The 26,137-nt window shown below is 39.8% G+C and overlaps 2 protein-coding genes across 8 annotated transcripts in view; one reads left to right on the top strand and one right to left on the bottom strand.

Annotated features, from left to right (window-relative positions):
• Positions 1-15,689, top strand: part of PKD2L2 (polycystin 2 like 2, transient receptor potential cation channel) — a 52,236-nt gene extending 36,547 nt beyond the window's left edge. The window contains exons 13-14 of the mRNA XM_066343694.1: positions 12,405-12,517; positions 12,910-15,689. Coding sequence (XP_066199791.1) covers positions 12,405-12,517; positions 12,910-13,006 — 210 coding nt within the window. The 3' untranslated portion in view covers positions 13,007-15,689. The remainder of the gene's footprint in view (positions 1-12,404; positions 12,518-12,909) is intronic.
• Positions 14,316-26,137, bottom strand: part of FAM13B (family with sequence similarity 13 member B) — a 97,938-nt gene continuing 86,116 nt past the window's right edge. For all 7 annotated transcript variants that reach the window (XM_066344546.1, XM_066344545.1, XM_066344543.1 and 4 more), the window contains 6 exons: positions 25,724-25,807; positions 25,493-25,588; positions 19,711-19,794; positions 19,460-19,623; positions 18,254-18,355; positions 14,316-16,630 (listed from right to left, as the gene is read on the bottom strand). In XM_066344546.1, the coding sequence (XP_066200643.1) occupies positions 16,507-16,630; positions 18,254-18,355; positions 19,460-19,623; positions 19,711-19,794; positions 25,493-25,588; positions 25,724-25,807 (654 nt within the window). In that variant the 3' untranslated portion in view covers positions 14,316-16,506. The remainder of the gene's footprint in view (positions 16,631-18,253; positions 18,356-19,459; positions 19,624-19,710; positions 19,795-25,492; positions 25,589-25,723; positions 25,808-26,137) is intronic.

Genomic DNA, 26,137 nt, shown 5'->3' on the forward strand with positions numbered 1-26,137 from the left:
TGCTCTCAGCCAGATACCCTGGTCCTACAGCTGTACACTCACTGCGGGATAATCACACAGGGTTTAGTGAGCATATTCTGTTGAGATGATTATTTTTCTCTTGTAATCATTAATGTGATAAATCACTTCAATGATTCTTTATATTTCAAGATGATAATATATCCAACAAATGACTCAGTATATATGTGTTTACAAAATTATATTTAAAAAATAATTATAAAGCACACACTATATGCAAAAAAATAAAATGTAAGCCAAGGATTTTTATATCTAGAAAAGCTGTACTTCAAGGGTTTTTTTTTTTGTATTTTTCTGAAGCTGGAAACCGGGGAGAGACAGACAGACTCCCGCATGCGCCCGACCGGGATCCACCCAGCACGCCCACCAGGGGCGACGCTCTGCCCACCAGGGGGCGATGCTCTGCCCCTCGGGGGGGGCCGCTCTGCCGAGACCAGAGCCACTCTAGCGCCTGGGGCAGAGGCCAAGGAAGGAGCCATCCCAGCGCTCGGGCCATCCTTGCTCCAATGGAGCCTTGGCTGCGGGAGAGGAAGAGAGAGACAGAGAGGAAGGGGGGGGGGGTGGAAAAGCAAATGGGCGCTTCTCCTATGTGCCCTGGCCGGAAATCGAACCCGGGTCCCCCGCACGCCAGGCAGACGCTCTACCGCTGAGCCAACCGGCCAGGGCCTGTACTTCAAGGTTTTGAACATTGAAGAACTCAGGTAATACTGTTGTATCAGATTCAGCCAACTGTGAGATGACTGGATAAATTCTGGAAAAAGGAAGGAGGGAGAGAGGAGGTATAAAGGAGAAAAAGATGACTGGTTCATATATAATAACTAAAAAAAATTTAAAGTTATCATTTAGAGTTAATAACCAAGAAGAAATTTTAGCATATTTAAGAGTACAATAGTAAATGATTGTTTTAATGATTTTAAAACTTTTTCACATTTTAACATCTCTGAAATCAAGATGTGTCTTACTTTAGCAACAATTTTGATAGTGGTACATAAAATGATGGTGCATGTTACAATAGACACAAGGATATACAGTAACATAGTTAAAATATAATTGGGTAGTAGAGGGGAAGAAGATAAAGAGGAAGAAAGTACACACTAAATTTTTTCTTGAACTTGCTTGGTTCCTGGTTGAGGGAACCAAAGCAAGAAAGGGAGGACTTTAGTATATAAAAAGATACATGAATAAAACAAAAATACCTAAAGGACAGAAGTACCAAAACAAAAAAGAGAACAGAAAATATAACACATGGTAAAAGACTTAAAATATAACCATAAGACAATATAACTGTGATCATATATATCTGACATATCAGTAATGGCAAAAATTATAATATACTTAAAAAGAAAAAAAATGTTTTCAGATTGAATCACAAAGCAACACCCAAGTCTATGCTATATCCTAAAATATATACCTAAAACAGAGTGATTTGGAAAAGTTAAATATGAAAGCATGAGCTAAGGTATAACAGGCAAGCAAAAGATATCAGGGGACAAAACTTAATATAACTCATGGTGGAATTCAAGACAAAAAGCTCTAATTGAGATGAAGAGCACTTGCCTGACCTGTGGTGGTGCAGTGGATAAAGCATCGACCTGGAACCCTGAGGTCACCGGTTCAAAACCTCAGGCTTGCCTGGTCAAGGCACATATGGGAGTTGATGCTTCCTGCTCCTCCCCCTTCTCTCTCTTTTTCTCTCTTGCACTCTCTTTCTCTCCCCTTTCTAAAATGAATAAAGTCTTTAAAAAGAGAGAGAGAGAGAGAGAGAGAGAGAGATAAAGAACACTTTATAAGGCTAAGATCAACTCTAATAGTTAAGACTATCCATGTACCAAATAACATGTCATCAACTTCCATAAAGACTACTGGACTTATATAAGGAGTTATAGATAGAAACACAAAAAATAAAGAACGGGTCAAGAAAAATTAAAGGAAAAAAAGAAACCAAAACAATATAATGAACAGACAATCTTACAGTTATGTATTAAACTCTGTACTCTCAGAAGATATACCTGCTTTTTGAAGACCCATTCATTAAAACTGATCATACATGGGACCACAAAGGAAAACTTCAATAAATTCCAAAAAGGAATTAATATAGAAAAAGTCTCTGAAAATGACATAAAAATATATTAATAAAATTAGAAAATAAAAAAAAAATCTTTAACCAAGAAAATTTAAAACAATTGTTCTGATCAGGAAACTCAGTTGGTTAGAACACTGTCCCAAAACGCTAAGGTTGTGGGTTAAACCCCTGGTCAGTGCACATAAAAGAATCAACCAGTGAATGCATAAATAAATGGAACAACAAATCAATTTTTCTGTCTCCCTTCCTCTCTCTAAAATCAATCAATAAATAAAATTTTAAAATTTAAATTATTAAACAACTCTCGAATCAAAGAGAAAATACAAAATGAAATTGCAGAATTCCAAGAAAGCAAAATTATAAAAACACTATTTAGTGCCTAACCTGTGGTGGCGCAGTGGATAAAGCGTCGACCTGGAACGCTGAGGTCATCGGTTTGAAACCCTGCACTTGTCCGGTCAAGGCACATATGGGAGTTGATGCTTCCTGCTCCTCCCCTCCTCTCTCTCTCTGTCTTTATCTTACTCTCTCTCCTCTCTAAAAAAAACTATGGTCCTGGCCGGTTGGCTCAGCAGTAGAGCGTCGGCCTGGCGTGCGGGGGACCCGGGTTCGATTCCCGGCCAGGGCACATAGGAGAAGCGCCCATTTGCTTCTCCACCCCCCCTCCTTCCTCTCTGTCTCTCTCTTCCCCTTCCGCAGCCAAGGCTCCATTGGAGCAAAGATGGCCCGGGCGCTGGGGATGGCTCCTTGGCCTCTGCCCCAGGCGCTAGAGTGGCTCTGGTCCTGGCAGAGCGACGCCCCGGAGGGGCAGAGCATCGCCCCTGGTGGGCGTGCTGGGTGGATCCCGGTCGGGCGCATGCGGGAGTCTGTCTGACTGTCTCTCCCCGTTTCCAGCTTCAGAAAAATACTAAATAAATAAATAAATAAATAAATAAATAAATAAATAAATAAATAAATAATTAAAAAAAACTATATAGCAAAATGCAGGAGATAAAAGTCAAATACCCAAAGGGAAAATTAGTAGCCTTAAACTTATCAGTAAAAATCAAAGCCTTAAAACATATTAATCTTAGAATGTGATTCAAAAAGTTAGAAAATGCATAGAAAATAAAAATAAAAGCAGACAAGTTACAAATAAAAGTGAGTATAAATAAATTTAAAAAGCTGGTTCTTTCAAAAGATCAGAAAATAAACTACTAGTAAACAAATGGAATGAGGGAGAAAGCATAAACATACAAAGTAAAAAATTACAATGGGGGAAATAATCAAGAAACAAAAGAAATTTTAAAATCACTAAAAGAAATTGAAGACAACACAAACAAATGGAAAGACATTTTGTGCTCATGGATAGGAAGAATTAATATTGATACACTGTCCATACCACTTGAATCAATATAACAATTCAATGTAACCCATAACAAAATTCCAATGGCACTTAACACAGGAATAGAAAAAATTTAAATCTTTACAAAAGCACTAAAGACCAGACCCTGAATAACTAAAACAACCTGGAGAAAGAACAACAAAGCTGGAGGAATCAATATCTCTGGTTTCAAACTATATTACAAAGCTACAGTATGGTATTGGCATCAAGACAAAGAGATCAATAGATCAGAAATGAGAGCCCACAAATAAATCCATGTAGGATGAATGTGGAGATTATTATACTAAGTGAGATAAGCCAGGCAGAGTAAGACAAATAGCATGTGTTCTTAATTATATGTAGAATCTAATGAACACAATAAACTGAGGAACAAAATAGAAACAGAGGTAGGATCACAGGGAACAGATGGACAGCTGTCAGAGGGAAGGCGGGAGATGGGACGGGATCAAAGAAGGTGAAGGGATTAGCCAAAATCATATATACATAACATATAGACAAAAACAATAGGGTAGCAATTCCAAGAGGGAAAGGGGGGATGGGGGCAGGGGGCAAAGAGGGGTAAAATGGGGGTGGAAAGAGATTTTGCATAGGCCATGGGGGGGTCACAATGCAGTAGGTAGAGGGTGTTATACTGAGTGGGACACTTGAAACCATGTCAACACAATAAATTAAAAAGAAAAATTAAAAAGAAAAGAATAAAGAAACCCATGCATATATGATCAATTAATTTATGACAGGAGAGCCAAAAATACATAATGGGGAAAGGAAAGTCTCTTAAATAAACCATTTCACTCCTAGAAATAAAACACAGGCAGTAAGCATTCTAACATCAATCTTGGGTCATGATTTCTTGGATTTGACAACAAAAGCAAAGGCAACAAACTCAAACACAAACAATTTAAAGTACATCAAACCAAAAGCTTCTGCACAGCGAAGGAAACCAACAAAATACAAAGGCAAGCCATGGCATTGAGAAAATCTCTGCAAATCATATATCTGGAAAGGGGTTAATATCCAAAATATATACAGAACTCATAAAACTCAATAACAATCAATAAATGGGTAGAAGACCTGAACAGACATTTTTCCAAAGAAGACATATAAGTGGTCATCAGTAGATACATAATAAAGGCATTCAACATCATTAATCACTAGGAAATGTAAATCAAAACCACAGCAAGGCCTGACCAGGCAGTGGCGCAGTGGATAGAGCGTCGGACTGGGATGCAGAGGACCCAGGTTTGAGACCCCAAGGTTGCCAGCTTGAGCACGGGCTCATCTGGTTTGAGCAAAAGCCCACCAGCTTGAACCCAAGGTTGCTGGCTCCAGCAAGGGGTTACTCCGTCTGCTGAAGGCCTGTGGTCAAGGCACATATGAGAAAGCAATCAATGAACAACTAAGGTTTGCAACTAAGCAACGCACAATGAAAAACTAATGATTGATGCTTCTCATCTCTCTCCATTCCTGTCTGTCTGTCCCTGTCTATCCCTCTCTCTGACTCACTGTCTCTGTAAAAAATAAATTAATTTAAAAAAAAAACCACCACAGCATTGGTAAGGATGTGGAGAAAAGGGAACCCTTGTACACCAATAGGTGGGAATGTAAATTGGTACAGCTACTATGGAAAACAGTATAGAGGTTCCTCAAAAAATTAAAAATAGAACTACCATATGATCCAGCAACTCTACTTCTGGGAATTTATCTGAAGGAAACAAAAATACTAACTCAAAGAGATATCTGCACCCCAAAGTTCACTGCAGCATTATTTACAATAGCCAATATATCAGTAAAGTATATATCACTTAATAAGTAAATGTGGTCATTACAGACAGTGGAATATTATTCTCAGCCATAAAAAAGGAAACCCTGCCTGACCTGTGGTGGCACAGTGGATAGAGTGCCAACCTGGAAGGCTGAGGTCGCCGGTTCGAAACCCTGGGATTGCCTGGTCAAGGCACATACAACAAGCAATTAATGAACAAGTAAGGTGAAGCAACTATATGTTGATATTTCTCAAACCCCATTCCACCCCCTCCTCTCTGTAAAATCAATAAAATAAAAACTTAAAAAAATGAAATCCTGCCATCTGTGACAACACGGATAGACCTTGAGAGTATTATGTTTATGTGATATAAGTCAGATAGAGAAAGATAAATACTGTATGGCTTTGTTTATATGTGGACTCATAAAAATAGAAGTTTCCCAGATACAGGGAACAGATCTGTGGCTGCCAGATGTGGGGGTGGGGTCAGCAAAAATGATTAATCAAAAGGTACAAACTTTCAGTTTTAAAATAAGACATGGAGATGTAATGTACAGTGTGGTGACTATAGTTAATAATACTGTGCTGTATATTTGAAAGCTGCTAGAGAGTAGATCTTAAAAGTTCTTATCACAAGAAAATAACCGTATGTTGATGAATGTTAACTAAACTTGTTATCATTACACAATATATACAAAATAAGGCAAAAGTAGGCTTACAGTTGTGAGTACATGAAACAGTTTATTCTTGGATCATATTTTCTATACAAACAACTATAAACCTACTTTTGCCTCATCCTGTATGTGTATCAAATCATTATGTTGTACACCTGAAAAAAAAATCATCCTTTTTGTATAACTCAATGCAAATAACATTTGAAAAACTGAATGGACTGGGTTTTTTTGTATTTTTCTGAGGCTGGAAACGAGGAGGCAGTCAGACTCCCGCATGCGCCCAACCGGGATCCACCCGGCACGCCCACCAGGGGGCAACGCTCTGCGGCAATCAGAGCCATTCTAACGCCTGAGGCAGAGGCCACAGAGCCATGCTTAGCACCCGGGCAAACCCTGCTCCAATGGAGCCCTGGCTGCGGGAGGGGAAGAGAGAGACAGAGAGGAAGGAGAGGGGGAGGGGTGGAGAAGCAAATGGGCGCCTCTCCTGTGTGCCCCGGCCGGAAATCAAACCCAGGACTCCCGCATGCCAGGCCGACACTCTACCACTGAGCCAACCGGCCAGAGCCATGGACTGTTCTTTTAAAAAAATTTATTACTTGATTTTAGCAAGAGAGGAAGGGAGGGACAGATAGAGACAGGAACACTGAGCTGTTCCTGTATGTGCCTTTACCGGGGATTGAACTGGCAACCTCTGCGTTTCAGGACGATGCTCTAAACCAACTGAGCTATCAACCCAGGGCAGATTTTTCTACAAATATAAAATCTATCAAAACTAAGCACAGGAGAGATTTTTAAAAGCCTCAACAAATCTGTACTGTAGAAAAAATAAAGTCATTAAAGAGCTATCTTCAAAAGAAATCAGGCCCAGTTGGTTTCACAAGAGAATTTTACCAGATTTTTAAGGCACATTAAAATAATTTCAAGCTATTTAAGCTGTTCCAGAGCAAATGAAAAATTTCGCCAATTTTTACAAGGTGAATATACAATGACTCTAAAACCTGGCAAAGTTTGTAGCAAAAATAAATAAAAACAAGAATGAAAAAGAAAGTATCACATAAATCTAGAAGCAAAAATCTTAAATAACATATTTGCAAACAATCTAACAGAACAAATTAATATATCACTGTTCAGATAGGGTTTATTCTAAGAATGGAAACATGGTTCAAAATTGGGTAATCAGCTATGAATTATGAATGAATCATAATTCATTCTAATAATAGGCCCAAAAAGGAAAATTGCATGATCATTTTCTGTAGATGCTGGGTATTTGGTAAGCTTCACCTTTCAATGGGGGGGGGGGGGGGGGGGAGCAAAACAGCAATCAATGAATAATTCCTTGATATGATAAAAACATACTTATCTTACCCCTCATCTAGCACCTTAGTTAATAAAAAGAAGCACTGCACATGTCAGAAACAAGTCAAGGATGTACTGGAGGGATGAGCCAAAACAATTTAGAGAGTTAAATTAGGAGAATAAGAATTAAAAAGAAAATGGTAAAGGCAACCTCTATCATTCCCATAAGTTTTCTAAGTATACAACGAACTGAAAATTTATGGCAAAGAATTCAGTAAAGTAGTAGAAAAATAATTTACGTACATTCAATAATGTCATATATGCAAACATCAACAAGTTTGTTAAATATTTTAATAGAAGCAAAAATGTAGAAAATTACCAGGAATTACTAAAAATGTTTAAAACCAAGATAATAAAAAATTTAAACATTCCTTAAAGACATAAAAATTCACTTGACCAAATGAAAATTTTTATTGACTACATGTAACAGTCAGGACCTAGTCAGGAAAATGGAAATCACATTATATGGTTATGTAAGTACTGGAAGACAGAAAAAGTAAAAACGCTGAGGCAACTCATAACCATTGTAGGATGATGCTACCACTCCCAGGGCTAAGGGACAAAAGGTAGTTATTAGAAACTACTATCCTAGAGAAGGGCCCGTAGAACTGTTGCTCAAACCCCTGAGGCAGTCCCCAGCCTACCCGTGCTCTTGCTGATACTTCTGAGGGATTATGAGTGTGGTTCTGGGTATGCCAAAAAATGCTAGCCCACTGTAGCCTGGGGCCAACCATTGTTGCTAGGGATAACTTCCGTTTGCAGAAGAAAGGCTGCTAGAAAACAAAAACCAAAAAACCCTACTTGCCCTGGCCAGTTGGCTCAGCGGTAGAGCGTCGGCCTAGCGTGCGGAGGACCCGGGTTCGATTCCCAGCCAGGGCACACAGGAGAAGCGCCCATTTGCTTCTCCACCCCTCCGCCGCGCTTTCCTCTCTGTCTCTCTCTTCCCCTCCCACAGCCAAGGCTCCATTGGAGCAAAGATGGCCCGGGCGCTGGGGATGGCTCTGTGGCCTCTGCCTCAGGTGCTAGAGTGGCTCTGGTCGCAATATGGCGACGCCCAGGATGGGCAGAGCATCTCCCCCTGGTGGGCAGAGCTTCGCCCCTGGTGGGCATGCCAGGTGGATCCCGGTCGGGCGCATGCGGGAGTCTGTCTGACTGTCTCTCCCTGTTTCCAGCTTCAGAAAAATGAAAAAAACAAAACAAACAAAAAAAAAAACCCTACTTCCCTACATCCTCCAATAAGGCAGAACCTAACAAATCCAGTAGCCAGAATCTGGGGAATGAATTTTCAAAGCCTCAGACCTAGCATCACAGAATATATAAATTTTGAGTTAAGAGACATTAGCTAAATAGTTGGCCAATTCACCCTTTTGGCTATTCAGTACACACATTTGAACTTTCATAAAATGACACTATTTCTAACTTCCATCTAATAAGATACAACTATCCTTTATACAAATGAAGGTACTCTCATCCTCTTCCCCAAAAGGGAGAAGCAAAGTCTCACTAGTAATTGCATCCATCCTCTGGGTGACTTTAAGTCCCTTTTCTACTCAAAGTAAAATTCCTGAAGAACTTAATGTTTAAACTACAAGGCTCATTTTTGGACATGGAATATTAAAAGCGTACCCGGGCTCCCCCCCCCCCAAAAAAATTCCCGGGCTCCAAACATAACCCTCTCTGCACTCATTTTGTAGCTGCAACCAATTACCCCTTGATAATTAGGCTCTATCATCTCAGTTAGTTGAATCTTTGCCTACTGGGTTCAGTAGTCTGAGGGATCCCAAATGGCCAGATGTTAGTCTCAAATTTTTTTTTCCCAAGTGGGAAACAGGTAGGGAGAGAGGGGGAGGAGATAGATAAGCATGAACTCATAGTTGCTCACTTTAGTTGTTGTTCCTTGATTGCTTCTCATACATGCCTTGACCAGGGAAGCTCAAGCCCAGCCAGTGACCCCTTGCTCAAGCCAGCAACCCTGTGCTCAGGCTGATGAGCCCACAATCAAGCCAGAAATGGGGTACTCAGTGTTCCAGGTTGATGGTCTATCTACAGGAACCACCACAGGTCAGGTTCAAATTAAGTCAACTCTGTCCCTTGGTGGAAGCATGTTATTTATGAGTCTGTTCTTTTGGATCTCCCCTGCCACCAAGTACTCATCCGTTAGGGTCCAATCAGACAAACAGAAGCACAGTAGGTGGTTCAAAAGATCTATTCAGAGAATTCATTTCTGAGGTATTAGAGGACTGGAAGAGCTCATGTAGAACACTAATACGGAAAGAACTGTAAAAGGCAACTGCCACCTACAGGGAAGAGGTGGAATGACTAGAATTTAGGTGCTTGGAGGAAATGCTCCCAAATAGTTGCTGCTCAGCCTGTTATCTTCCTATGAATGGCAAGGAAGGTTTCACAGAAAAAAGTGATGGTTGAGATTGTTTTTTTGAAAGATGAGTCAAGTTTATCAGGTATAGTCTACTCAACCTAAATTACTAACGCTTCCATATCCTTTTTTTTTTAAGTGAGAGGAGGGGAGGTAGTGAGGCAGACTCCCACATGTGCCCGAATGGGATCCACCTGGCAAACCCTATCTGGGGCTGATGCCAAGTACTAAACTATTTTTAGAGCCTGAGGCTGATGCACTCAGACCAAGTGAGCTATATCCTCAGGGCCCACGGCCATGCTCAAACCAACTGAGCCACTGGCTGCAGGAGGGAAAGAGGGAGAGGTGGAGGAGGGGAGAAACAGATGGTCAGTTCTCCTGTGTGCCCTGACTGGGAATCAAACCTGGGATGTTCATACACCGGGCTGACGCTGAATCCACTGAGCCACTGGCCAGGGCCTGCTTCAACATTCTAATAGGCCTGGTCATTGAGAAATAGTTGTAGGGCCTACCACTTTTAAAATACCGTATTAAAAATGTTAGTAAACATGCCAAAACGTGGGTGTTGTTATATGGCCAAAATGAAAGATTGAAAGCCATCCTTTCCTACTTCAAATATGTTGGTTTTAAAACACTGTCTGATAAAATAGTTTCTCTGACCAGAACAGCATACATTTATCAGGTAAACAGTGTAAAACTTAGGCATCACTATCTTGTCTAAGAAAGATCAGAACATTTTCACAGGGATCCACTGTGCTACGTGGTGGAGCAGGGTAAATCACACTCATTTACTGAGAAGTATCTGAATCACATCTGGGTGCACTTTCCTCTTTCCCTCTTTTTCTAGAGCTGTCCTTATTTTCTACCATGTACAAGGCAGTTTTTTCTAAGGTTGGGAAAAAGGTATTTGGACACTAAAAGGAAAGTGGGTGGTAGCAAGGACAAAGCACAGGAAGGACTCATTAGGATCAGAGAAAGATGTAGCAGCAAGAATTTACTGGTACAAGAAGCTAATTTGGGCCCTGGCCAGTTGGCTCAGCAGTAGAGCGTCGGCCTGGCGTGCGGGGTACCCGGGTTCGATTCCCGGCCAGGGCACATAGGAGAAGCGCCCATTTGCTTCTCCACCCCCCCCCCTCCTTCCTCTCTGTCTCTCTCTTCCCCTCCTGCAGCCAAGGCTCCATTGGAGCAAAGATGGCCCGGGCGCTGGGGATGGCTCCTTGGCCTCTGCCCCAGGCGCTAGAGTGGCTCTGGTCGCGGCAAAGCAACGCTCCGGAGGGGCAGAGCATCGCCCCCTGGTGGGCAGAGCGTCGCCCCTGGTGGGCGTGCCAGGTGGATCCCGGTCAGTCGGGCGCATGCGGGAGTCTGTCTGACTGTCTCTCCCCGTTTCCAGCTTCAGAAAAATACAAAAACAAACAAACAAAAAAGAAGCTAATTTGGGGGTATACGAACAGACTGGAGTGCACAGATTGATGCAGTAAATATAAGGTCTACTGGAAAGTTCTGTCCGTTTTTGGAATAAAACAAAATACAAATTTTTATTACCGTCAATAAACTTTATTAAATAATATATTTCCACACCAATCCTATCTTCCGAATATGGTCCGAAATGGTTTGCTGGGCTGAATTAAGCCTTTCTGCGATCTCCGATGTTGTCAGAAAAGGATCTAGCTCCAACATGGTCTTAACAACATCGTCATTGATCAAAGATGGTCGCCCAGAACGTGGCTTATCAGAAAGGTCGAAATCACCTGTTTCGAATTTTTCGAACCATCTTCTGCATGTCCTATCAGAAACTGTATCTTCACCAAACACTTTCAATAAATTTCTACATGCTTCTGTAGCATTTCTTCCTTGTTGAAATTTGTATACAATACAGTGGCGTATATGAACTTTATCAGTAGCCATGGGTACACTATCGCTTCACACATAAGACTAACGTGAATCGACTTTGTTTTAGTTAATTTGCTACGGCAGTATGTATACATTAAGTGATGAAAATAGAGAGGCACTCATGCGCCAAATAAACGTGCTTACGTGTCGAAACTTGTTGTGATAGAAACGGACAGAACTTTCCGGTAGACCTTTATATAAAGAGGGAATTGAGATGGTTAGGTTAGACTGCAAGAGTCTGGCTGAGAAGCAGCTGGACAGGCAAAGAATACCCACAAGTGCACTTTGAAGTACATTTGCTTCATTAAAGAACAGAGCAACAGGAATATCTCAGTTCTGGTCAAGTGCAGAGGTAAAGAGGCAATCAAATGAAAATAAGCTGGTATTTGTAATTTTAAAATTCCCCAACTTTGCCAACAGTTCTAATACCAGGTCCTCTGAAATTGACTTTGCTGATATATAGAACTAAAAATTGGCAAGGCAAAAAGCCAGTGGGGCTCAAATCAAAGCCCTGGAGAGTAGAGTTTAAGACTCACAGCCCTGCCTGACCTGTGGTGGCACAGTGGATAAAGCGTCGACCTGGAATGCTGAGGTCGCAGGTTCAAAACCCTGGGATTACCTGGTCAAGGCACATATGGGAGTTGATGCTTCCTGCTCCTCCCCTCTTCTCTCTCTCTCTCTCTCCTCCTCCTCTCCTCTCTAAAATGAATAAATAAAGTCTTTAAAAAAAAAAAAAAAGAAGCCTCAACTCTTAGTTGCAGCATCTTTAAAAGACTCACAGCCCTGTGATGCTTGGATGGTAAACACCTGAAATAGAGAAAAAGTTAAAGACTGCAGCCTAGGCTCTTCCTCTAACTTGACAGGAGATTCAAAGTGCAGAGCAGATGAAAAAATGGAAAGAGAGGCTTGAGAAAAAGTATTATTCTACAGAAATTCAAGATGACTACCAGCCTGTCACTCAACAAGAATTTCAAGAGTAAGTATTCTCACTAGGGTACTACGGGATTATTGTGACATGGGGGTTGGGGACATGAGTTACACACATCGTTTTCCTGAACTCAAAACCTCTTCTGCTAAGATGCCACTTTTTTCAATTTTACCCAAATTTAAATGGAAAGCACGAGGTTTCATTTGTTTTCATGTTAAGAGAGACCAACTGCTTTTATCCTTACATCTCTAAATAGGAACTGCCATTTATACGTGATATGCATAGCAGATACTGTTCTCCCACAGTACCAGGCCTATTTTAGAAGCTTAAACATTACCTTTCCATTCAAAGTATTTCAAAATAGACACTCATAATCTGCTTCTCTTTATGCACAAAAATGTTACTGACTCATTCTCTACTTTTTTCAAATTATCCTGTAGCCTCTTTTTATATGCTGTGGAGCTGGAGAAAGAATTACACTACATCAGTTCAAAACTAAACCGAGTGATGAGAAAGGTTTCAGCTCTACCCTACTGAGTGGAGGTGAGAATCTGTGGTCATTGTCCATTTCTAACAAAGATTTATTCCTGTATTGACTTATTTCCTAAACTCCTCCCCATTTCTGATATATTTTAAAAGCACTAAACCACCCATCATCAAACTATATTGCCAATGATAATCATCATATGGTTTCAGGGACTGAGATACCCCTGAATGGGACCCACTGTACAATCTATGCATATTACATGCCTCCAAAGTATATACACACAGGTTCACACAGAAGATTTTACAATAATTAAGTTCTAAGAATGTGATGGGAAAGTACAAAATGCTGCTGCTTATAGTTTATGCAGCAGGTCTCTAATTAATGGCTCGGTAAATAGGTAAAGACAATTTTCTCAATGTTCCACAGAGTATAAGAACAGTCAGTGCCCTCACCATCAACCACGCTCCAAATTCCTCTAACCAGATAATATAAATACAGAGGAATCTGAAAAGCCATCATACAATGGCTCAAGTAAAATAATCTCATCTCCATTCCTTCCAATTTGAAGTCTTAAAAAGTCTATAAAAAGCCAAAGTGTTAAAGAACAAACTTATCAACCACCTACAAAAATTTTACTAATATTTTCAAACTGAAAAATCATCTCAGTAGTTTCTAAAGTAATACAGCTAAAGTTTCCCAAAAGTGCTTCTTCAACTACTTTAAAAGCAAAATACACTTTACAAAAATAAAGAGCAACATAGGAGTATCAGAGTTATAAAAATTCAAGCTGTTTGAAAAGTGTAAATGAGAGTACTGCAAAAGCCCTGTCTGGGTGGTTGGAAAGTTATGTGGCTGGCATTTTGGAAATTGAAAGGAAACTCTTCTTTTTTTAGATTACATAAGCCCTCCAAGAACCTTTTGTTCTCTTAACCCAAGCAATAGCATTTGACCATAGTATTCAACTTCCACATTGCTGCTCAATAGTTCTGGATCTAAAAACTTGCATTAACGAAGTTTTAAATCTACCCACCTTCCCCAGGCCTACCTCTTCTCTTAGAGACTGTACATCAAGTTTTCTTAACAGGATAAATCACTGCAGTAAGAAATGCTGACTATTCTCTCTCCATCTTCTCTCTACATTTCCACCAGGGAATCACAAACATGGCCTTTCTGTCTTACTACTCCCCAGAGCTATAGGCAGCCAGGTGGTTTACTAATCCTGTTGTTCCCCCCATATGGTCTGGGTGGGATAACTCAAACAAAGCCTGAGAACATTAAGTAACACAAAGGAATATTTGAAGTCTCTCTTTTTTCCTTTTTCAATATCTAGTGGAAAAAAACAAAAGCAAACATTTACAATTACTTAGAACATTGAAGTTCTTTTATTACAAAAGTCTATACAATGAAGTGCCAGACAGAGCAATGCAATTATACTGGTGGTCATATATATCTATATATTGTTTGTATATAGATATACACTTGTTACTTGTACCAAAGTAAAACTATCACAAACTGCCTAATTCTACCACCTACTGCTCCACTATGACACACAATACTGTCAGAGAGCATAAGTGCTGCCATGCCACTTTTATCTATTCTATTTGCAGCCAAACATTAACAGTGATAACCAACATCATGAAGCAGCTATTAATTTTAAAATGAAACCAGTCAGGCCAATGACTTATAAAAATATGGTACTCATATAGATTTAGCATTATAAAGAAGGAATATATTATTTAAAACATTTAAATAGTGCATATGGACATTTTTGCATGTGGTATATAAAATAAAACATTCATATAAAATATACAGTGCACATTAGATGTTTAGATATACTCCTGTCTGGAGACTGATAGAAATGTACACTGCATGATGGATTCAAATAAAAATGATCTTTTGGCATTTTCAATTTTTCTAGGTATGCATTATGAATAACCTAGCTATATCAAAAGGAAACCACACAAAAAGGGCTGGATTTAGTGCTTTATTCCCCAACTATATGTTCACTACCAATGAATATTCCCTCCCACAAAAAAGGCAGTGCACACACAGGTGAAATGAGAAGTACCAGAAATGCTATCTATTATCAAGCTACTTCATGTGCTTACTATGTAATAGTGCCAGAAATCTGAGGTTCATGCTTTCCTCAGCTTATAAAAAGATGTTGCAAAAGTCCATTTTGTATGGAACAAACTGTTAGTATTAGCTAGTTAAGAAAACCATGCATGAGTCACTGCATGCAAAACATAGGCACAAAGTGAGACACTCATCAATCCAAAAAAGCACCAGGAAAAAAATTAACACTTAGATTAAGCCTGACCAGAATATGCTATTAATGACTGTTATATTGTTAGCACAAATAAAGTCATCATTCTGTGAAAATGATTAGCACAATGATATCAGCAGAGTACCTAAAAAAAGGCCATGCAAAGCCAAAAAAATATGCTTAAGAGTATATGACAAGGGGTATACCACTACACATCTTGTGACCAGCTGTTTTAAACAGCATGTGACTGAGCAAAAGGTGGTCCCTTTAAAAGATGTTTTCTTTATGGATTTTGCTGATTAAGAGGAAAAAACGATGCAAACTCTTAAAGGTACATGTAAACATGCAGTGGTATAGCCCTTGTTAAGAACAGATTTACTTCAGGCATAAAGATTCTTTTGCCAGTTTAGGCCCATTTGATTGAACATACAAATCTGAGTACCATCAGAGTTCCTACATACTGACATGGATATTTTCTCACATTATCTGGAGGTGGGTAGGAAAAAAAAACTGGACGATTGAATCCAGACAAATCACATCATCACCAGCTGATAACAGTAACTAAGGAAACAAACAGTAACTTAAGTCCCATAGGCAGTATGTTCTGTGTGTCATGTGTGGTGTGTGTTTTCATACTAATAAGCAAGGTCACTTTTTGGTCTATCTGCTGTTACCTTGATCCAGGAGCTGTGTGACCACTGAATTGCAAAATTCTGCTAACATACTACCTGTGGAAAAGTGTCACTTTGAGAATTAAACAGAAATGTGTCCCACAGTAGGACTTGAAGTTTCAGTTGATTTTGGTTTTCTAAGAAAACAGAATATAATAGTTGCATATGTGCACATTTATAGGCTTCTTTCACATTTTCAGTCATTCTGTAAGAAAAAGGCAACTGAAGAATTCAATGTGAAGATTTTCTTCTAATTTTCTCCAATAATGAAAAAAATAAAATAAAGTCGGCAATAACAAAAAGCTTGTACTTCCAAAGTTCTTGAAGTTGAAAGGATAAAATACTAGTCTTTTGCTAACAGGATGTGTCTGTAGTACAAAACAAGGAAGAAAACTGAATGCTTGTTAAAGATGGAGGGGACAGTCTGTGGTTAATATGCTCCCCAGAGAAGGTCTGCTTACCCACCCATCATCATTTCTCTAGTGGCACCACAACCAAATTACAAAATGAGACTCTGAGTGCCTGACAAAATGAACTCAAGTACCAGCCAAGTACACACGATGACAGCTTCAGGGAATACAACTGATTTTATGATGTTTTCAAGGAGCTTATTTTATATAGATTTTGAAGAATCTTGTTTGCTGATGAGAACTTCAAGAAGCCTAAGCTTGGCTTTAATTTTCTTATACTCCCTGTACTCCTCAAGCACGGGAACACGATCCTCTTTCTGGACATTCCTAGGGGTGAAAACAAAACATGTAATATTCTAGAGATCACCTGGAAAATAAAAAGTCACAGAAGCTGACCTAATGTGAGATAATGTTACCAAATATAAATTCAAATAAAAAATTGCTCTGTAAGAAAAAAGTATTATTGGACTAATGCCCCCCTACCCCAAGGAACATTCCTGAGATACATCTACTTTTCCCCCCTTCTTTTCCAAGTGAGAGGAGGGGAGATAGACTCCTGCATGCACCCCAACTGGGATCCACCCAGCAACCCCCATCAGGGGCCAATGCTCTGCCCATCTGGGGCCATGCTCACAACTGAGCTATTTTAGCACCTGAGGCAGAGGCTCCAGAGCCATCCTCAGTGGCTAGGGCCAATGCACTTGAACCAACTGAGCCATGGCTGTGGGAGAGGAAGAGAAAGGAAGAACGAGAGAGAGAGAGAGAGAGAGAGAGAGAGAGAGAGAGAGAGAGAAGGGGGAGGGGGAAGGCGTATAGTAGCAGATGGTTGGTTCTCCAGTGTGCCCTGACCAGGAATCAAACCCGGACATCCACACACTGGGCTGATGCTCTACCACTGAGCCAACTGACCAGGGCTTATAATTTTGATGGATTTCTCTACTGATAGATTAAATACTGTACTTATCAGTGATAAATGTAGATAACTAGAGATAATATTTTAATAAGACATACACTGTGAGACTGTCCGATCTGAGGTCTATTAAGTGCTAGAGGACTACAGTCATGTCATACATGAACTGTGGCTTCAGTGAGCTGAGGTGTAAAACATCTTACCCACAGTAGCAACCAATTTAATCACTAGGTAAAGCATCAGACCATCCTATATATAATTATAAGCAAAGTTTTCTTCCAATAAGACAAAAAAATTAGAAGGTACTTGGAAAATTCATTCTTGTACTTAAGACTATTTTTTTAAACCATTTTTACCAACCTATATAGAGGACTCGCAAATTAAACACATTTTAGAATTTGTAATATAGTCATTGGCTGGTAAAACCATCCAGTTACATAGAAAAACTTAAGACACCTGAGATAGCCCTCAGTTTTGGCTACATCTAATAGAATGTATTTCTCTTACTTTAAAATACAGAGTCTCACTGGGTTATCTGTGCATAACACAGTTAGATAAAGGCAACTTGTCATATTTTATCACAGGAGCCACATAGCTGCCACTTGTTACACACCTTGAAAATGGGCAGCCTGAAATGAAGAACGTGCAGCCTAAACAATGATGGGCTCCGTGTAAGAACCCAAACTAACTGAAGAGACTGCTCATGTTATGGAACCCTTTCTAAAATGAGAAACATCTCGTTTCACAAACACTTTCAAAAGGATGAGAGTCTAGTATAAAAGAACATAAAATAGCTGCCACTCAACCAAGCCTCCTTAGGACAACCTTAGAATATTTTATCAGATGTTGTTTACTATAGCTCTGACTTTTTCTTACTATTAATAGCAGGGCTTCAATGCATAAAGGAATGTTTTTTACTTGTATTCAATACTAATATCCTTATAGGCACAATTTATTTCTTTTCCTATATATTTATTTTAACATGGGGGAACTTGTGAGTTTAACGGGAAAGAGGACTCATTTTGTAATGTTCAACTAACCTCCCATTCTGTTGGTAAAATGCTTCCTCAAATTCTCGTAATGTTTTGCGTAGTTTCTTTTTTTCAGCTCTAGCTTTCCAAAGTTGTTCCAGTAATTCGGGCCTAAAAGTGAAACAGGAAGAAAACGTTATTGAAAGGGCAGTGTTGACTCACTATGTTCTTAACAATGGTTTGAATTCCGGCTGCAAATAAAAGTAGGCTGGGGACCTTTTAAAATATACCAATGCCTAAGGTCCCCACGACCAACTAAATAAGAATAGCGGTTCTGCAGAATTCCTTTTTTAAAAAATATTCCCATATGATCCTAAAGTAAAGCCAGAGCTGAGAACCAGTCAGATACCAGGTCAGGTAGGAAGCTGATAGAGAACCTAACTAACAGACAATGCTCAGTTGGTTCCTGCACTGTTATACAACAAATGTAGAATTTTAGTTTTTAAAATTTTCAAAAACACTATTTTTTTTCTTCTTTTCCAAGTGAGAGGAGGGTAGAGAGACAGACTCTCGCATGCATTGGTACCAGGATTCACCTGGCAACCCCTGTTAAGTGGCCAATGCTCTGCCCATCTTGGGCCATGCTCACAACCAAACTACTTTTAGTGCCTGAGGTAGAGGCTCCATGGAGGCATCCTCAACGCTCAGGGCTGATGGACTCAACCAATCGAGCTATGGCTGCAGGAAAGGAAGAGAGAAAGAAGGGGGAGGGGAGGAAAAGCAGATGGTCACTTCCCCTCTGTGCCTTGACCAGGAATTGAACCTGGGACATCCACATGCTGGGCTCTACCACTGAGTAACTAACTGGCCACAGCCAAAAACACATTAATATTTAATTTTAAAAATGTGAATTGGACATGTATTTATAAATTACATTTTTTTAAAAAAAGGGTGTATCTCCTTTTTAAAACTTTGTTTCTTGATATTAGACAGAGACAGAAAAAGTAGGAGAGAGAGGGATAAACACAGATTTGTTGTTCCACTTATTTATGCATTCATTGGTTGATGCTTGTATGTACACTGACTGGGGATCGAACCCAAAACCTTGGTGTATTGGGACAACCCTCTAACCAAGTGAGCTACCTGGCCAGGGATAAAAGAGTATATCCCTTGAGCACTGTATTCCCTCCAAGTGTTGAATTATTTAACGTTAAATTTCTTGGCACATAAATTTTGTTAAACAAATAGGCTAAAATCACAAACTAGCCTACGTACATAGATGCTGCTCGAGTACTTGACAATCGGAGATCCAGAGCCAGTTTTTCTTGGTTTTCCTCAACATCAGATTCTAAGTTTTCTAAAGAAGACTGTGCCTGTACAGCAGTTTTCAAGATACCAGTTAACTCAGGGGATAGACTAACACCATCTTCTTCTTCTTCCTAAAAAGATATTCAAGCAAAGAAACAGACCATGACTTCAACTTTTCCTTTAGGAAAGAGGTCAGAGAATATTCTCTTAAGAATTACCTTGATTTCTTCAAAAAAATGTGCAGTTTCTCCTTCTATGATTGGCTGTAACATCTGACCCCTTCGCTTGGTGGATGGAGATCCCTGTAACAATCAACATACAGATTGTTTACATTTTAAGTAAAGTGTTCAATGAAGCTTTGCTTCACTGGCATTAAACTTTATTTTCAAAATCCTAATAATTTACGCTTTTAATTATTTATAAATTCCTTAATAAAAAAACTTTTTTGCTTATATGTATTTTCAAGTTATGTGTGCACAAAGTGATTAATAATACTGTCTAGATAATTCTAAAAGAGCTCAATCGTAAATATTTTTTAAATTCTAAATAAAAGAAAGCATGACATAATTTAATTGGAAGCATTTTTCTTTTTTTTTTTTTACAGAGACAACAGAGAGTCAGAGAGAGGGATAGGCAGGGACAGACAGATAGGAACGAAGAGATGAGAAGCATCAATCATTAGTTTTTCATTGCGCATTGCAACACCTTAGTTGTTCATTGATTGCCTTCTCGTATGTGCCTTGACCGTGGGGCTACAGCAGACCCCTTGCTCGAGCCAGCGACCTTGGGTCCAAGCTGGTGAGCTTTTGCTCAAACCAGATGAACCCACACTAAAGCTGGCGACCTCGGGATCTCAAACCTGGGTCCTCCGCATCCCAGTCCGACGCTCTATCCACTACGCCACCACCTGGTCAGGCGCATTTTTCTTTTTCTTTCTTTTTTTTTTTTTTTTTGGTATAATTATATTTTTCTGAAGTTGGAAACGGGGAGGCAGTCAGACAGATTCCCACATGCACCCGACAGGGATCCACCTGGCACGCCCACCAGGGGGCGATGCTCTGCCCATCTGGGGCGTTGCTCTGTTGCAACCAGAGCTATTCTAGCGCCTGAGGCAGAGGCCACAGAGCCATCCTCAACGCCCGGGCCATCTTTGCTCCAATGGAGCCTCGGCTGCGGAAGGGGGAGAGAGAGACTGAGAGGAAGGAGAGGGGGGAGGGGTGGAGAAGCAGATGGGCGCTTCTCCTGTGTGCCCTGGCCAGGAATCGAACCTGGGACTCCTGCATACCAGGCCAATGCTCTATCACTGAGCCAACCGGCCAGGGCCCTCATTTTTCTTTTTAACAATAGCTATCAACCCCTGTTGGTCTAGAGCAGTAGCCCCCAACCTTTTTTGGGCCACGGACCGGTTTAATGTCAGAAAATATTTTCACGGACCGGCCTTTAGGGTGGGATGTATAAATGTATCACGTGACTGAGACCAAGCATCAAGAGTGAGTCTTAGACAGATGTAACAGAGGGAATCTGGTCATTTTTTAAAAATAAAACATCGTTCAGACTTAAATATAAATAAAATGAAAATAATGTAAGTTATTTATTCTTTCTCTGCGGACTGCTACCGGTCCGCGGCCCGGGGGTTGGGGACCACCGGTCTAGAGAACCACTTTATACTTCTGTTTTATTTTAATTTAGAAAATTATATTTAACAAAGTGACATTGACCCATAAGAGTAGATAGGTTTCAGCCTGACCAGGTGGTGGCGAAATGGATAAAGCAGAGGACCCAGGTTTGAAACTCCAAGGTTGCCAGCTTAAGCACTGGCTCATCCAGCTTGAGCACAGGCTCACTAGCGTGCACGCGGGGTTGCTGACTTGAGCGTGGGTTCATAGTCATGACCCCATGGTTGCCGGCTTGAGCCCAAAGGTTGCTGGCTTGAGCCCAAGGTCGCTGGCTTAAGCAAGGAGTCACTCGCTCTGCTGTAGCCCCCTGGTCAAGGCACATATGAGAAAGCAATCACTGAACAACTAAGGTGCTGCAACAAAAAATTGATGCTTCTCATCCCTTGCCCTTCTTGTCTATCTGTCCCTCTCTGACTTTCTGTCAAAAAAAAAAAAAAAAAGAGTATATAGGTTTCAGATAAACATTTGAACTGTTGCTTATGTTATATACCCATCACCCAAAGTCAAATTATTTTCCATCACCTTATATTTGTCCCTCTTTACACCCTTACTCCCACCCATCCCCCTATACTCCTTTTTAAAAAATAGTAATTTAACTGAGATATAATTCACATAACAAAATTCACTTTTTAAAAATATACAATTTAGTGAGTTTTAGTAAAGTCACCAATATCCATTCCAGAACATTTCATCTCCACGCCCCCTCCCAAACCTATACTCATCAGTTGTTATGTATGTGCCCTCTTTCCCCAGCCCTTGGCAAACACTAACTTAATTGCTTTATCTATGGGCTAGTGTATTCTTACATATTTCATATAAATGGAATCATACAATATGTGGCTTTCTGTGTTTGGCTTCTTTCATTTTGGATAAATATTTTCAAGGTTCATTCATGTTGTTGTAGCATGTATGAGTACTTCATTCCTTTTTACAGCTGAATAATATTCCACCAGATGCATACACTACTTTTGTTTATCCATTAGTTGCTGGACATTTGGGTTGTTTCTACATTTTGGCTGTTATGAATAATGCAGCTATAAACATTTGCATACAAATTTTTGTACAGGCATATGTTTTCAGTTCTCTGGGGCATATACCTTGGAGAATTGCTAGGTTATATGGTAACTCTATATTTAACCTTTTGAAAAATGACCAAACTGTTTTTCAAAGTGGCTGCACCACTTTATATTATTAGCACCAGCAGTGAGTAAGCATTCCAATTTCTCCATATCCTTGCCAACACTGTTATCTTTTTTATTATATTACTGGGTATAAAGTAGTATCTGCATATGGTTTTTATTCACATTTCCTAATGACAAATAATGCTGAACATCTTTTTATGTGCTTAATGGCCATTTATATATTTTTTCTTTCTTTTTTTAAAGATTTTCTTCATTGATTTTAGAGGGTGAGAAAGTGAAAGAGAGAGAGGAAGAGAGAAAGAGAGAACGTGTGGTGTAGAGGAGCGGGAAGCATCAACTAATAGTTGCTTCTCATATGTGCCTCAACCAGGCAAGCCCAGGGTTTCAAACCGGCGACCTCAGCATTTCTGATCAACACTTTATCCGCTGCACCACCACAGGTCAGGCATGTATCTTTTCTGGAGAAATGGCTATTCAAATCCTTTACCCCATTTTTTCAAGTGAATTATCTTTTACTTATTGAATTATAAGACTTCTTTATATATTCTGTATACAGTCCTTTATCATATTTGCAAATTACTGCCATTGTGGGTTGCCTTTTCTCTTTAAGTATCATTTGATGCACAAAAGTTTTTAATTTTCATAAAGTCCAATTTATTTTTTCTTTTGCCACTATGTTTTTGGAGTCATATCCAAGAAAACATCGTCTGATCCAAGGTCAAATAGATTTTCCTCTATTTCCTATGAGTTTTACAGTTTCAGCACTTATATTGAGGTCTACAATCCATTTAGATAAATTTTGTGTGAGGTTAAGAGTCTCACTTCATCTTTTCTTTTTCTTTGCATGTGAATATCCAGCTATCTAAGCACCATTTGTTGAAAAAAAACTTTTCTTTCCTACTGAATTTAGTTTAAATTTTACACTGCAAATTTCTATTTATGACAGCCATATTTTTTTTTTCATTTTTTTTTTTTTTTCATTTTTCTGAAGCTGGAAACGGGGAGAGACAGTCAGACAGACTCCCGCCTGCGCCCGACCGGGATCCACCCGGCACGCCCACCATGGGGCGACGCTCTGCCCACCAGGGGGCGATGCTCTGCCCATCCTGGGCGTCGCCATATTGCGACCAGAGCCACTCTAGCGCCTGGGGCAGAGGCCACAGAGCCATCCCCAGCGCCCGGGCCATCTTTGCTCCAATGGAGCCTTGGCTGCGGGAGGGGAAGAGAGAGACAGAGAGGAAAGTGCGGCGGAGGGGTGGAGAAGCAAATGGGCGCTTCTCCTGTGTGCCCTGGCCGGGAATCGAACCCGGGTCCTCCGCACGCTAGGCCGACGCTCTACCGCTGAGCCAACCGGCCAGGGCGACAGCCATATTTAAGAGTCCTTAAAATCTAGCCTGACCAGGTGGTGGCACCGTGGACAGAGTGTTGGACTGGGATGCAGAGGACCCAGGGTCAAAACTCCAAGGTTGCCAGCTTGAGTGCGGGCTCATCTGGCTTGAGCACAGGCCACCAGCTTGGGCGTGGGGTTGCTGGTTTGAGCGTGGGATCAGAGACATGACCCCATGCTCACTGGCTTGAGAAAGGGGTCACTCGCTCTGCTGAAGCCCCCCACCATCAAGGCACATGTGAGAAAGCAATCAGTGAACAGCTAAGGTACTGCAACGAAGAATAGATGCTTGTCATTTCTCTCCCTTCCTGTCTGTCTGTCCCTATCTGTCCTTCTCTCTGTCTCTGTCAAATAAAAAGTCCTTAAAATCTAGAAATGACAGTTTTTCGAAACAAACTTGTGGAATTCTAAAATCATTTTTATAAAGAAATTCAAAGAGTAAATACTATTATGGAATTATGAAAATGTCAGTGAAAAACAAAAATACCCTGTAATCAAAGGATAAAATCTGTATTAAATAAACTTTTATGTGCCAAGAATATAAACTATATAGGCTTTTCTTTCTTGTTCAAATAAAATCAACTCTCTCTAAATGAAAGTGTTGAATAACTAGTTAAAGAAATAAGACAATTAAAAAAGAATCAGTTTAGCCTGACCAGTGGTGGCACAGTGGATAGAGCATCAATCTGGGATGCTGAGGTCCCAGCTTCAAGACCTCGAGGTCACCAACTTGAGCACAGGCTCACCAGCTTGAATGTGGGATCTCCAGCTTGAGCATGGGATCATCAACATGATCCCAGGGTTGCTGGCTTTGAGCCCAAATGTACACTGGCTTGAATAAGGGGCCACTGGCTTGGCTGGAGTGTCCAGGTCAAGGCATATAGGAGAAGCAATCAATGAACCTCAAAAGTCCTGCAACTATGTGTTGATGCTTCTCATCTTTCTCCCTTTCTGCCTTTTTCTTTCTCTTAAAAACAAACAAACAAAAGAATCCATTTACATGAGGTCTAAATAAAAAATGCTCAGAAGGCCAATATGAACCTAGTTCTAATGAGTAGTCAGGTGGAAGGAAACTCCCATGCAAGTGGCTAGCAACATAAAAATGGCCTACAAGCCTGTAAGTTCTAGTAAATTAATTCCTATAAGATGATGCAAAATGGGCTATATACTGTTTTCTACTTGAGCCTGAGAGAAATCTAGAGCAATAGTATCTAATGGTTAATTTGCACATAAGTATTAGAGTTTCATTTTTCTCTAAAAGTGTACATGAATATGAATAAGCATTATTTAAACAAACTTTTTAATTTAAAAAAGATAAACCTGGGAAAAAAAAAGATAAACCTGAAAAAAATTCAGTTGATATTACTTTGTATATTAATAGGTAAACATAATCGAACAGCCATCATAAAATTAATGTAATTTCAAAGACATGAAGTTAAATGGAAAGAAACTAGGTAAGAGTTTGAAATGGAGGTTTTGAAAATTCCACAAAGTAGTATCTCCTGAGCCTGAGTTGCATCATCTGTGAAATGAGGCTATGAGGCTATCTTCTGTTACCTGTTGTAACTTAACTTATTAGGATATAATGACTTAAACATATATAAAAATGCATTATAAGAATGACTGGGAGATAACAGCAGGCACTTATTATCAATTTCTTATTCTTTTTAAAGCAGTAACTTCACCTTACATAAACAATTTGTGCTACCATACCTGTGTCTTTCTCCCATATACCACCATAATTTTTAAAAGAGGTCTTGGTAAAATTAACTAGATAATTGCATGTTTTACTTACAAGGACAGGAGTGATGCTAGCTCTTGTCAACATCTGTTTCACAAGTCTGTATCTATCATAGAGAGGTTTAACAATGTGTCTTTCTTCCCTGGTCACCTGAAGCAAAAACAATGGAAATTACCTAGTCATCAGAAATCCAAAATGTTCAAAACATTAAGTAATAAAATTTTCCCCTCCAAAATTTTAATACATTATTTTAAAAATCTTTTTTCTTAAAAAAAGAGACATTACCGGCCTTCCATGTTGACTTTCATAGTAAAGAAGACTTTTCTGGAGAGAACTTTTCTCTTCTACCAAATGATCTTTTGTCATTTTCTAGGAGAGGGAAGAAAAACCAACATCTCATTGGCACCATCATTACTGCCCTCACCCCCACAATGTAAATAATTAGGTTGAAAGGGTAGCCCATCCCCACTCTAACCTAGGCTAATAGGAACACATCTCTGCTTGCAGATTTGCAGACAGAACTTCAGTCACCTGTGGAATCAGGTCTTCTAAAATTTAGGTAGCAATTCTCTTTGGTGGTCTGATTTATATTTTATCTGAATAAGTTATGAATATCAGCCTAGTGACCTCTTTTTGTTCACCAAGTTACTTAACTCTTTTTGGTCAATATCCTAATCTATAAATGAGGAAACTTCACCC

Source organism: Saccopteryx leptura, chromosome 6 (assembly GCF_036850995.1).
Source record: "Saccopteryx leptura isolate mSacLep1 chromosome 6, mSacLep1_pri_phased_curated, whole genome shotgun sequence".
Lineage (NCBI taxonomy): Eukaryota > Metazoa > Chordata > Mammalia > Chiroptera > Emballonuridae > Saccopteryx > Saccopteryx leptura.